This window comes from Strigops habroptila, chromosome Z (assembly GCF_004027225.2).
Source record: "Strigops habroptila isolate Jane chromosome Z, bStrHab1.2.pri, whole genome shotgun sequence".
NCBI classification, from domain to species: Eukaryota; Metazoa; Chordata; class Aves; order Psittaciformes; family Psittacidae; genus Strigops; species Strigops habroptila.
In genome coordinates this window covers 40,212,274-40,226,783 of record NC_044302.2, presented here as the reverse complement: position 1 = coordinate 40,226,783, position 14,510 = coordinate 40,212,274, and the positions used below count along the sequence as shown (strand labels likewise).

Genomic DNA, 14,510 nt, shown 5'->3' with positions numbered 1-14,510 from the left:
CTGGAGGAGGCACAAAGATGGGTGCCCCTACTTTAGTTACACACTAGGCATCACAACATGTGTGACGAGCAGGTCCCAAGAGGTTGATCCTGCCCCTCTGGTCTTGTGAGACCCCACTTGGGGTACTGTGTGCAGTTCTGGTTTCCGCAACGTAAGAAGGACAGGGAGCTGTTGGAGCAAGTTCAGAGGAGGGCCAAGAGGATGATCAGGGGGCTGGAGCACCTCCCATATGAAGACAGACTGAGAAAGTTGGGGCTGTTCAGCCTGGAGAAGAGAAGCTGCGTGGAGACCTCACAGCAGCCTTCCAGTATCTGAAGGGGGCCTACAGGGATGCCAGAGAGGGATTCTTCATCAGGGACCGTAGTGACAGGACAAGGGGGAATGGTTTTATGCTGAAAGAGGGTAGATTCAGGTTAGATGTGAGGAAGTTCTTTACTATGAGGCTGGTGAGGCACTGGAACAGGTTGACCAAAGAAATGGTAACTGCTCCATCCCTGACAGTGTTCAAGGCCAGGTTGGATGGAGTCTTGAGTGACGTGATCTAGAGTGAGGTGTCCCTGCCCGTGGGAGGGGGGTTGGAACTAGATGATCTTAAGGTCCTATTCAACCCTAACCATACCATGATTATATAGCATTCAGCTCAGCAGAAAGAAAGAACATTTTTATTCGGGGCTTGCTCTTGCAATAGCTGTAACTCCTCCTTTGCCAGCAAAGCAGGGAAAGAAGCGAAGATGGCCCCGCAGCCCAGCACCGCGGCTATGCTTTCCTTCGGAGGTGTGTTCACTCCCTCTCCCCCCGCGATGCTCTCTCCGGTGTGCGCCGTGGAAGCAGGCGGCCGGGCGGGCGGGGGCACAGCCTGCGCGCCCGGGCCGCGCCCCGCCCCGCCCCGCGGCGCGGAGAGCCGGGGCTGCCGTAGCCGCGCCCGCACCGCCTCGGCACCGCCTCGCCCGCCGCTCCCGCCGCCAGCCCCGAGGAGGCGCCGCCGCCGCCCCGCGCCCACACAGTAAGTGCCACCGCTAACGCCGCGCCGGGCAGCCCCGGCCCCGAGCGGGACAGGGCAGTGGTCCCACCGCGCCGGGGCGGCCGGGCCGGGGCCTGGCGGTGCCCCCGCAGCCTCCTCGCCGAGGGGGCAGCCGTGGGGGCCCGGCCCTGCAAGTGAGAGGCGGAGGTGGGCTGCCCCGGAGTTACTCGGGGCTCGGCACGGAGGGCGAAGTGTGGTGGCTGGGGCGGAGGGAGCTCAGGAAGTCCCCACGGGGCCGGGACTGGAGCCGCAGTCGGGGCGCTGCCGCCTCCTGTCACGGCGAGTCTCGCCGTTGCGGAGCCCAGGCGCGCCTCAGAGCGGCTCTTCCCGTGGGAGCTGCCCGAAAGCGCCCGCGTTGAGAAATCCGACACGCAGAAGTGCAGTGGGGTGAAAGCGGCGCGGGGCTTTCTGTCGGGAAGCCGCTCCGCCTGTCCCCTCGGCCGCTCCCCCAGGCGTCGGGGCAGATGCCTGCTTTTTCTCAGAAACGTTGGTGCTTTTGCCTAGGCGAGCTGTCGGCGGGCTGTGCTTGAGTCTGCACAGAGCCCATCTGTAGCTCTGGAGGCAGACGCGGCAAGTGGGATAACGCAGCCGAGTGCTGCGCGGCGCTGGCAAAAGACAAACTTTGAGAGTTTGGTTTTGAACTACGACTAGCAAAAGTTCTGCCAGTAAAATTAGTTTGTTTCTTGCGTACATACTGCTAATTGAGCAAGAGAGATCACGGTTCAGTGTGGGCTCCTCCGCTTCAGGAGGCAGGATGGTCAGGCTTTCCACGCTGGAGATCTGTGCGTCTCTTAGAAGTGCACGTTCACAACCCTCCTTGAGCACACATCCGCATCCGTAAACCAAATCGCAGCCCAAGTGATGTTCCGCTCTGCACGTGTCTGATTTCGGTTATGTTCCTTTGCAAAACACTTGGTGTAACCGCATGGTGAAACTGCCCACGTTACCAACCGCCCGGCCAGAACTCTCCGAGGCGCCGGATGCGCCAGATGAGCAGCTGTGAGTTGCACTCGCTGGCTGCTGCTAGCGCTGCTTATCTCCTGTCAGCTCTAAATAGGAAATTTGCTGTGAAAGAGCACTGATAGCCGAGCCTTGTGACGACGGACTAGCCCTTCAGTTGCCACAGACCACAGGTCCGGTCTGAAAAGCGTCTTTGGGCTGAACCCCGTCACTTGTGGCATCGCTGCGAGGTCCAGTAACTGTTGTCTTTTGGGAGACCCAAGGCGGGTGTTGCAGCGGCAGCACGGGTCAGGCTGCGCCAGATGCATAAAGGTACCCTGCCTGGACAGAGTCCTCACCTGCACACTGTTCCTGTTCCCGTGATGAGGGAGCATGTTACGTTACATGGATGCTGTTTAAAAACGTAGGAAAAGTCCTTGACACCGTGTGTTGCTTACAACTCTCCCAGTTAGTGGTTTTTGGAGGGAATCCTTTTTCTTTTGTGGTAGAAGTTTCTGGTGGTTATTTTCACCTTGCAGTGATTAATGAGCATTTCAGTAAACTTTGGAGGCTCAGTGCAAGTTATTATAACTTCAGGTAAACTTTGAAAGTTGTGACTTTAGTAAACTTTGGAGGCAGCGCAAGTTACTATAACTTGAATTCAAGTTGAGTAAGTTCCCTTCCTCAATGTGCTACCTGTATTGTTGTTACCATTTATTACTAGTGCAAAAATGTCACATCCTGTGTTTGCAGACCTCAAAGTTTTAACTTAAACATGCATGGGCTGCATGTTACATGAACAGTATACATTTTTAGCTTTGCCTTGTTTAAAACATGGTGATGAGGAGGAGAGAAAAACATGCTTAAGGGAATCAGCTACTCGAGCATTAGAAGAAGGTATTTGGATGTTCCTCACTGCTTCATCCCAGAAGTCAATTTTCTAAGAGGTGGGAATCATCTGCTGTCTGTCAAATAAACTGTGTAAAAGTTTGATGAGGCTCTAAACAGGAATTGTTCAGGTTTTTGGGTGGGGTTTTTTTTGGGGGGGTTGGGGGGGGTGGGGAGAGAAACCAAAGAGGAAGAGTTTTGCAGGGGAAGGAAGTCCAAGACTACTGTTTGGTAGACAAAATTTGGTGAATTTGGAATATGTTCAGAAGCAGGAAGAAGGAACTGAAATGTTCCAGTACATTTACATACTTATTTTTATATCACCTGGAAGGAAATTTCACATGGAATATTATCAAAAGTAAAAGTTGTGGCGCAGATCTTTGCAGGAGTACAAAACACTGAGGCTTGAAATGGAAGTTGCCCATTGTTTCCCCTGACAACAGGAAGCTACTCGTTTGTGTTAAATAGTAACGAGCATAACCTGACTAAACCCAGATTTCAGTATACTTTGTGGCTTAATTTGCCTATTTTGAGATTTCTTTAAATACTGCTGCTAGGTAAAGAATAACAATTGCTGCTTCAAATGGCTGAGGAAATAATCAAATGGTTGAGAAATCGCAACTTGGGTCAAATTCTTATTTCAGTACATCAAGACTCCCAGTACATCAAGTCCTCCCAGTGACAGATTGTAAAATGCCTAATAATCTTTAAAGCAGATAATGTGTCCTTGCAGGTTACTGTTGTACACATAACAAAGACTGAAGAACAAAATATGGTATTTAAACAGCAGATGCTTCAAGGGAAGTTACATCTTTAGATTAATTTTTCTTCCAGCTTGCAGATGTTCACCCTTGAGTTTGTCTCTTAACAGAAGTTTTGGCCTAGGATTTCCCTTTATTTTTTTCTGTTAATTCTCATACATGAACAGTGGGGGGAAAAAAAAAAGCTACCAAATGGTAGTTGTTGTGATCTTAACATTGTATATGTCCACTTGAATTACCTTAATCTAAATGGCTGGTAGTATGTTTTCCATAGTTTTTACTGTATTAATTACCTTATAGCGCTTTGACTACTATCTGGATAAATTTGGTTTAAGCTTCTTACAGCACTGATATATAATACAAGGTGATTGGACTGTGCTTTGATTCCTTTCTTTTTGTCTCTTTTTCAGCCTTTGTAGGTACCTTTCTTGCCATTTTGTTTATTTTCCCACTGTTAGTCAGATCATTCAAACTACTTTCATCTTCCCCCATTGACAAATTTCTTCTGCTTCAAGTTAGGTTTTGTGGATCAGATTAATCTGATGAACAAAACAGAATTTAACTGAAAATTAAGTACATAGGAACAATTTTCTCACAGAGAAAGTATACCTTGTATGCAATATATCTTGAACAAGTGTCAAGACATTTTCCAGTGATACGTATCTCAACAAGTTCTAGTGCTCTTGACTTTTGTTTGGAGTACCGATACACGGAATGTGGTGCTCCAGGAGCTGATGATTTAATGGCAAAGTAACTTAGGGACTTTTCAGAGTTGGTTTGGGGCTTTGGGGGGGCGTTGTGCCTATATGTTCACAGCCATGAGCAGTCACGTTGTTTATTTGATCTGTGATAGAAATGATTGCCCCATTTTTCAACTGTGACGTAGTGAAAAATCTAGTCCTCTTTATTCGAGACTCTTTATTCAAAGAAAGTGAGTATGGCCTGAAATTAGTTATGGGTTGTTTTTCTTTTTTGCCTCCAGCATCTTCAGATCATAAGACCCAGAGTGAACGTTATATGGGGTCAAGTAGAACTTAAGATGGCATTTGTCAGTTAGGCAAGCGATCAAGAAGTTTCACTCAACATTTTTATACTCTCTTTCTCAAGTAATGCTTTGCTCAAACCAGAATTTCCTTTTATAACTTGAAGGTAGAGTGGCCTCACCCCCACTGAGAAGTGTGAGCTCTGTACCCTGAGACTGAGGTGTGTAATTTGCAGAGCAGTAGCACATGCACATTTCATTAGCATCTCTAACACGTCTGAAAGAAGGGGAAGAGTACAGAATATCCAATTTAAATTAGAAGCTAATAGTCCTGTGCTTCAGGTGCCATTTTCTGAACTGATAATTGACTCTATCACTAGGAGACAATCACCATCACTTCTTTATTTTTCTTTATTTCACTGTGGTGGCTCCTGGGATCTGTGCAGCAGCCTTGCATTTAGTAAGGCACATGTTCCCTTTAAATGATGTAAGTTAAAGCTACTATTTAATTTCAATTCTGTTTTTGTTTAGAAGCAGGGATGGTGAAAAGTAAATGTCTCAGCCTCTTGAGGAAACCTTATAGGGGCTTCAGAGGTGTTACATGGCTTTTAGATGATAAAACTATTAGTTGGCATTGGTAAGTTAATAAGATGTATGTTGAGGATTAAGTCCAGAAGATATCAGTACCAAATCTGCATTTCTTTCAATGCCTTCTCATTAACTAAAAGCATACCGCCTAATATGCTAATCAGATTTTTTTATAGGGACAATATGGTTTTTTTTGTTTGGTGTTTGTAAAAGTTCATGGGGCTTAAATACGTTCAGGATTGGTTGTCCTAAATAGCTTAACTGAGTAAAAACCTGTAACTATAGTCCATGTTATTTGTTTATGTGGCAAATACATGTAAAAGGGTCATAGAGTCATAGAATGGTTTGGGGTGGAAGGGACCTGAAAGATCATTTAGTTCCAACACCCCTGCCACGGGCACATATACCTTCTACTAGACCGGACTGCTCAAAGCTCTGTCCAGCCTGGCCTTGAACACTGCCAGAGATGGGGCAGGCATAACTAGGTAGAGTGTATTAACCTGTAAGGTACCAGGAAGTGGGAAAATAAGCTTTAAACTGAGAAAACATACCTGCAAATATGTTTGTCCCTTGAGCTTTGAAGTTGAATACCTAATTTGTGAAGGAAATAAAAATCTCTAGTTACCAGTAACTGATTTTTAAGCCCTCTATCCTCTCCGGCATACATACAACACACAGATAATGCCACAAAACTGGATGTCTTGAAAGACATTTTAACTAATGAAGTAATAAGTGATCTGAGAAGGCAAAATCTTTCATCTGTCAGGGGAAAAAAAAAAAAAGGTTTAGAAGGAGATAATTATTTTATTTAAAGGCATGCTAAAGTGGAGTTTATCAAACAAAATGCCATCATATTTCAATGACTGACTAGGAAATACGATGTCTCTGACTACTCTGATTCTCCATGAAGATGAATTTCCCTTTAGTTTCTAGCTGAAGTAAGTTGCTTTGGACCCAGTTCCCATATAGCAGTGTCAGCCACTTCAAATTTGGCAGGTAGTACTGAGCTGTCACAAGTATGTTGGCATTACTGCAGAATATTAGACTTGCCTGTAGAACTTTTACTTACAAGTACAGCTGAAGTTCTGGAAGTTAATCTGCAAATCCCAAAAATAAGATAGTAAAAAGTAGGTTTCAGGTGATGGGGAGTGTTCTCTGTCAGAAGTCTGTTGGGTAGGTGTGCTATCTAGCATTTTACATGTGTAAATATATTGCCATTGTCACTGAGTCCTAAAAGAAACAAAAGCCTTCCTGCTTTTGCCATTTCTGCAGAAATCTAAGGCATAATCAAGTTATGGTATCACTGTAATATTGTTGGAGGGTGGTGGATAAAGTCATCTGTACTGTATTCCTGTGGACATGGGCACTGAATATGTCAACCTTTACTTATATTGCATGGTGGCCACTAACAAAAAAATTGTCTAGACTCATAAATCTTCCGTGGTTCTGATTTCAGAATGTGGATTATGCAGCAGAACCTTTTTATCCATAAATGGTCCACTGTGTCGCAGAAGGCCTTATCACCAGTGGACATAAATAGTGAAATGCTTCTAAAATATGATTCAAATTTTTTGTTGAATCATGCCTTATGACTTACTGAAAGCATTCTAGTGTGTGTTTATACAAATAGTTATGAAGGGGTTTTTGGTGCTGCTTTGCTCTGAGGAATGAAGAGGAATTTGCTGCTATGTTAATTACTATTAATAAAGCATCGTGATTTTATATGAAGCAGTCAGTTTTTAGAGCTCTGTGGTGTATTGGTTAACTAATATGAAATGTGTTGTAAACCCATTCTCCATCTTTTGCAAAATATTTTGTAGATTTTGGGATTATTTAGATACCGTGTTTTTGGAATGTTGTAGAGCAATGTTAGTTGGTACTGGAAGGTACCATGATTTTCTGACTCATCTACTGCAGAAAGTACTCACCAAGTGGTAAGTATGTGCAGGCATAAGAAATCTTAGATAAGGTAGGAGAACTTGAATGGCCTGTAATTAAGCCCTGATTTTTGAGCTAATTTAGAGTATTCAGAGTTAGATATGTGTTTTTGTCCTTCCACTTCTTGGTAGAAGACTGTTTGGTTTGTATATGCTTAATCTATTTTCTTTAGTGTAGTAAAGTAATTTTCAAGTCTTGTGGGGGAACCTTTGTCTATCTTCAGCTTATCACACATCCTTCCTCCTCGACTGGGAACACAAACTGCATTTTACCAGCTGTACTTCAGCTGAATTTTGCATTTCATGCTTTGTTCCAAGATGAAAGAATAATCAACAAATACTGTTTGGCAAATAAATATATATATATAAAAATTCAGCTCATCTTCATGTTTTGTGGTCAACAAATGCTGATATTGAGATTTTACCTAATCCTCCTGTGTATAGTGCTGTCTTTATGAACTGCAGAATTGTTTTAATTTTTAAAAGAAACTCTCTGTCTCAAGTTACCATGCCAACTCACTTAGAGCTTTATCTCCTTGATATAATAGTTGAGTTTATATTGAGAAAAATTTGCTACTCCAACTTGCAATGTTTAGGATTCCAGACATAAAACCCGTCCCTCAAGTAGTCTAGACTTGGTCTTATTTGTAGTATTGCTAGCACTTTTAACTATATTACCTTCTTGGTATGATTGGAATGATTTTGTAAACAGCTGAGGAGAGGGGGGTGTTAGTGGCGTGTGGAACTTGATTATGCTTTTTATGAGATCAAAAAGTAGAAGCCTTTTGTGTAAGATACAGGCAGAAGAATGTAAATAGAGGGTTGCGCAAGAGAGACAAAGCCAAGCTTATTTTGGGAGTCTTGAAGCTTGCTTAGCTGTCCAAAACTTTGAAAGTCAAGTTAGAAGAATGCAGCTGATAACCTATATTTTTAGCAGTTTAGTTATGGATATTATTACAGTGAAATGTAGAATAATAAAGCTCAAAGACTTTTTATATCTGTGCTGTTCTTGAAATTGTTGTGTAACAAAAACCATTGCCACATTTTTCTGTAACAAAATTGAGAAGCTGTGTTGTTTTGTTAACCCTGTGATGCAAACTGACTCTTGCATTTGAGCTAATGGACAAATCTGCATTGGAGGGATAACAGTTTTAATATTTCATATTTCCCCCCCAAACTTCTTACAAGTTAATAAAGGCAATTATCTAAAATAAGTGAGGTTTGTTTGTAGGGATATCTCCTGCTGAAGTCTCAAGTGGATTCAGGATGAGTGTAGAAAAGTTTTTCTGAACATCTTCCTGTGGTTTCCAGCAGTTTCAGAATAATTCACACACATTGAGGGGAAGCTAATGGTTTTTCTCTGTTTGACTACAATTTTCTTTTTTTGTATCTTTGAGCAGTATTTAATGTTAATAATAATGTGGATAAGTGACAGAATGCGTTAGCCTCCTGACTCGTGGCATAAGATAATACACATCTGTTACTGTAAACAGAGTAATGGGAATCTTGAGAACTTTGTTAAAACAAAAGCTGCCAGCCCTTTTTTCACCTGGTAGTTGACAGCATATTGATGGGTGGAATTGCTTCTTTTTTGAAGATGTCATTCTAGAAACAGTTTATGTGATATGTCTGTATTTCCATGAATTTCATATCAAGGTCTTATCTCCTGCTTTATCTAATTCAACTGATTATTTCCAGGTACATCCACTGACTTTGTTATCCACTGAAGTATTTTAGTACTTTGGTGAATTAGATTAGCCTCGTGTTAAAGAAAAAGAAATCTGTAAATACATTTTTGCTTGGAGCTTTTGGAAACATTTAAAGTTACAAGTAGCATTGAGTAATAGTGGAAATGTGATTAACTGTTGAATTGTAGAGAAATCTGTGTAACCCAAGCTTTGAATTTGTGTAGTACTGGTCTGCAGAACACTACACTTGTCGGTGATGCAGAAAGTATGCTGATTGTGACCGAATGCTTTTGTGCGTATTTGCTAGCAGTATTTTGTGTTGAAAGCGTGTTCTAGGTGACACCAGAATATGAAAAGCACAGAACAAGAACCTGAGCATTAATTGCAGTTTGTACAGTGCTGTCCCTCCTGTCTGGCATTCCGACACACTGTTTGTTTGCCTGCTGTTTTTCAATAAGCTTTGTGTAAGGGTTTTTTGTTACCTGTAGTTTTTTAGAAGTCTCTCAGCATGCTCATTTTCTAATCACTTGCTTTAAAACCCAAGACCTTTAAAAAATTAAACCCCGTATTTGTGTAAAGATCCTGTTTTACCACAAGTACCCAGGTCTCTGTATCAAGCCAGTTATTTACTTTCAGCGATCGTAGAACACATATTGAAAACATTTTCAGAGGGTTTGTGTCCAACTGATGGGAAGTCAGCATCTGAGACCTTCAAAACCTGCAAGGGCCTAAAACCAGAGTAGGTGCTGCTGTTACATACACAGGAAACCCTGTCACAAAAACAACCCTATTTTTTGCTCAAAAAGAGATGATAGATGGAGAGTGTATCGTTAGAGTGGACTTTGAAATTTAGTTTTAAAATGATAGGAAAGCAGACCTGTGTACTGGCCAAGCTTAAATGCAGCGTGCATCATTTAACAATCTGTTCATTTTACAGCTGTGTATGAGAAAAACTAAAAATGCAGTTATGACCAATTTTACCTTTATTTGTCTTTATTTGCCTTACAACCATGCTGTTTAAGAAATGAATAGTTACAGCACAAATCTGAAAATTAGTGTTCTGTGTCTTGATGGCAATAAATACATTGATGGAGAAAAATGGCAATTAACAGATGGGCAAAGCAATAATAATTAGCTCGGAGGAGTAAATTCATAACTTGATCAAATACTGGAATAGGAGCTTAAATGAAGCTCCTATTAGCTTGAGACCAAAACCCAAAACACTGAAAGTAAAAAAAAATTCATGTATGCTGAAGTGTTTGGGGTGTTTGTTTGGTTTTTTTCTTAATACGAAGAGCTGGATAACACCATGATAAAGTAACCTAAAGCTCATCAAAAACATTTGACAGCAGTGCCAAGCAGAAGAGAGGTCTTTTTCAAAGCCTCTTTATGCTACAAAAGAAGTGGTTTAGATACCTAATGTGACAGTCTGTTAACTGCCTGACACTGCAGTTTTTTTCTGGGCTCAGTGAACTAAGGGCTTGCAATGGGAAAGTGGTAGAATCAGTGATCTAAAGCTTTTGTAGGTATTATTTCTGGTTTGGGTGGATATGAGCTGAAAACACTTCAGGGAATTTTGCCACAGAAAAAATATTTTGAAGGCTTGTTGGCTTTAGAGCATACACTGGCATCAGGAAAAGCCGGCAGACCCCATCTGTACCATTAACTGCAGCTCACAAGTGGGGCAGAGGCCATGGAACCACAGGGATGCGTGGAGCAGGAGCACCCCATGTACCGTGGCTGTTGTGAGCAGCCAACATCTTCTGGGGGTGGCCAGCAGCAGGGCAGGCACATCACAGAAAGTGCCTTGCAAAGCCCTTACATGTGTCACAAGATTGTGGTTACTTACCTGGAGTAACCATCTGCCTTCAGTAATGCTTTGGTGGTAGACATGGGTATTGTGTCTCCCCTGTTCAGGCAGGTGACCAAAGACAAGTCTTCTGAGGTTATGCTGCACAACTGAGGGAAATAAACATTTTGTCAATTTATGCTACACAGATGGCATGAAGAGCAGTGACCATTGCCTAATTTTCTCTGCTCAGGTAAATTCAGCTGAAGTTCCCTGCCCAAGGAACAAATAACTCACAAACAACAATTTGATGGTATTTCCCTGGCTGGTACATCCGCTGCTGTGTCTGTCCAAATAGCATGGTGGTGGAGTAACTAGCTCTCTGAGCTTGCTATACAAAAGTTGTATCTACTTATAGTTGATCTGGGAGCTGGAGCATCCGTTTTGTCTGATGATAGTTTTAGGAGATGTGCTGTTAAACATGGACAGAGATGTATGGTGGGTGATGAGGGGGGATGGGAGGGTATGCCCGAGGGTTCCAGGCTCCCACAACTCCTGTTACTTCTGACTTCTGGGACTCTTGGCATGCCCCAAGCCTGCAGTAGAGCAGTCATGTCCTAAAAGTTATGCTCCTGTATCTGAAAACTCTGTTGAATACAGTAAGGATTGAAATAGGAAACAGCTGTCTGTACTAACACAATTATTGTGCAGCAGTTATTCTGTAATACTTAGTGTGGCAGCCTGTAGCAAAACTAACTCCTGTTTTGGATTTAAATCTGGAAATGAAACTTTCAATGCAAGATTGTTTTGATGGAATAAAAGTTGACCAAGGGCTTCAGAAGAAACCTCTTTTTTTTTTTTTTTTTTTTTTTTTTGTTTAAAGTTATTTCAAGGTGTGGTATTTATGCATAATTTAAGTTTTAGTGGCAAATAGGCAACGATGGAGTAGTTGTGGTACTTAAAATGGCAATTCTGAGGCTGTTCAGAAATCTGTGTAGTTTAGGAAAAAAGAGCCATGTCATTTTGCCAGCCCAGCTTAACAACTGAGAGAAAATGGGAAGATAAACTAATGATGTCATTCTAACATAAGGTAGTGAAATAATAAGATGGAATTTGAAAACTGTGGAAAGACTTCAGGCAACAACTTGCCTGCTCCCTTAATACCCTGGGTTTTTTTCCGTGCTCCAAACGAAGCAGAGTCATTAATTCTGAACCCGTCTGTTCTTTTAGTACCTCTGTCACTATCTGTGTACATATATACATACGGTTGTTTACTCTGACTAGCAAGTTTTGCAGTTCCTCTTGTTTGTGTGATCCTTCCATACAGGACTTGTACTGAATTCTTCTTCTCCAGAAAACCCCTGGGGGTATTTTAATAGTGTGAGAAGAAAGCAGCCCAGGATGATCCAGTAAGAAATACTTGTCACAGAAGGAAAATGGGTTCTTCTTTGAGTACACAAAAACTTTTATTGACAGTAGAGGTGTGTGAGTTATTGCTGGTGGCTACAGGGCTAGTTGTGTGATTCAGGCTAAATCTGTTTATGGATGTTGAAGTGTTGTCTGTTTTGAACAAATCTTAACCAAGCTGAAAAAAGTCTGGCGGAGGAAAGCATTCTCTGTGAAATTTTATCTTCTTTTGCTCAACATGAGAGGAAGTGTCCAGACTTTTCTATTTGGATAAAACTTACTTTCCTATTGCCAAGTAGAAGGAACTGTTTTTTACTGCATTTTGCAGTAATTTAGATGAGGAGTTTTCAGTAACTCGTAATATTTGATCAAGAGTATAATTTGGGATAGTTTTCTTGCATAATACACATCCATTTTTGTACACAGTTTAAGAGGTAGTTTGTAAAAGCTAAACCTTGTTATACACAGGAACATTTCTCAGACACCTGGGTTTAATGCTTGTTTATTGAATTGATTCATTTAACACAAGGTACTTTAAAAGCTGTCTTTCTCCCTACGATTCATATCTCTTCTCTTGATTTTATTTGCAGAGTACCAAATCCAGACAGGTCTGTCTCCTAACAGCTGCATGTAGTTACAGGTACACTAAGTAAGAGAAGTATGTCTGAACAGTGTTCTACTCTGCATTAATAACGTACAGAAATTACTGTGATTAAAGCTTTTCAGTGCTTGGGACCACTAGTTAAATTACTTCTGTAAACCTAATTTTTCCCTCTTGTTCTTTCAATGTACCACTAAGGACTGAAGAAAGTGGCTAGAGATATTCAGACCTGCATTTTTATTCTTAACTCTTTAAACTTTTTTTTTTTTTTTTTTGTTAGCAAAACTTTAGCTCTGAATTTTCTTGGAAAATGCTTGGTATAGAGATAATTACAGCACCCTGTCATTCTAATTTATTTTTTTTTTTTTGTTCCCCTTGATTGTGTGCTTCCATTTTTATCAGAACCATTGAATGGTTAGGGTTAGAAAGGACCTTCAAAGATCGTCTAGGTCCAACCCCCATGCCACTGGGTGAGGGACATCTTCCACTAGACCAGGATGTTCTTGAAGCCCTGTCCAATCTGGCCTTGAACACTCTTCTGGGCAACCAGTCCCAGTGTCATAAAAAATTTCTTCCTTATATTTACTTTAAATCTACCTTCTTTTAGTTTAAAAATGTTATCCCTTGTCCTGTCACTACAGGCTCTGATAAGAAGTGTCTCTGTGTCTTTTCTTTTAAGCCCCCTTTAAGCATTGAAAGGCTGCAAAAAGTTCTCTCTGAAGCCTCTCTCCAGGCTGAACAAGGTCAACTCTCTCAGTCTGTCTTCATAGCAGAGGTGCTCCAGCCCCCTGATCATCTTTGTGGCCCTCCTCTGGACTCACTTGAGCAGGTCCACATCCCTCTTGTGTTGGGAGCCCCAGAGCTGAATGCAGCACTGCAGGTGGGGTCTCATGAGTGCAGAGCAGAGGGGGAGAATCACTTCCTCACCCTGATGGTCACACTCCTTTTGATGAAGCCCAGCTATGTTTGTATTTCTGGGCTGCGAGCGCACACTGCTGGCTCATGTCCAATTTTTCATCCATCAGTACCCCTAAGTCTTTCTCTTTTATCCGACTCTAGCTTAGGTAGGAATCCCCTTAATATTTTTTAGTACTTTTAGGTATCCTTATTTAGTATTTAAAAATCCAAGTATCATTTTGTCATATTTCTCGTATTTGTAAGTAGATAATGTTACCTTTAAATTCTTCATCCTTATTTCTGGTGACAGCACTAAGTGGTACTTTCAGGTGGTTTATTCTGGAGTTGAAAATACACAGGAGCTGTCTGATGGTTTAACCTGTTTTCATAACTGCTTTATCATAGTGAAGAAAGTGCAAAACAGCTTGCATTTCCTCATTTTCCCTCTTCTTGTTTTAGATTCCCTTGCATGCATGTCAATGTATTTATAGTTACCACCTCTCCTTAATCTGTGCAGCTAAAATGGGCAGATGGGCAGTAGTTTCCAAAAAGAAAGAAAGAAAGGTTGTGTAATGAAAGTCACAAATTACTCTACTTTAAAATCTGCCATTCCGTATTATTTTCAGGGAAAGTATGCTTAATTTCATGAAAAGCAATGCATGGCCTTATTCCTCTAGGAAAGACAAGTAAGGTAAGAACAGTGAAAGCAGTCATTTAACTGAGGCAGCTGAGAGCCTCAATGGCTTTGGCTGCATCCCGGTGGTGTAAGAATTTTCAAGGAAAATTTGATTGTATTTATGATTCTTCCCTGTTTAGAATGACATACCTGCATGTGGAATAGAGTCCCGTTTCCAAAAAGAGATATTCCTAGCTAATGCAAAGAAGATGGAGGTTGCATGAGGCTTAATTAATTTAACATTCAGCTAAAAACTTTCCAGATCCCTCTGGTATCATGTCAGTGTTTAAGAATTTTGTAATTTTTTGTGGGGGGAAAAAAAAAAAAAAGAAAAAT

The 14,510-nt window shown here is 41.6% G+C and overlaps 1 protein-coding gene across 1 annotated transcript in view; it reads left to right on the top strand.

Annotated features, from left to right (window-relative positions):
• The first annotated feature begins 757 nt into the window (after nucleotides 1-757).
• TNFAIP8 (TNF alpha induced protein 8) overlaps nucleotides 758-14,510 on the top strand; it is a 62,459-nt gene continuing 48,706 nt past the window's right edge. The window contains exon 1 of the mRNA XM_030470059.1: nucleotides 758-774. Coding sequence (XP_030325919.1) covers nucleotides 759-774 — 16 coding nt within the window. The 5' untranslated portion in view covers nucleotide 758. The remainder of the gene's footprint in view (nucleotides 775-14,510) is intronic.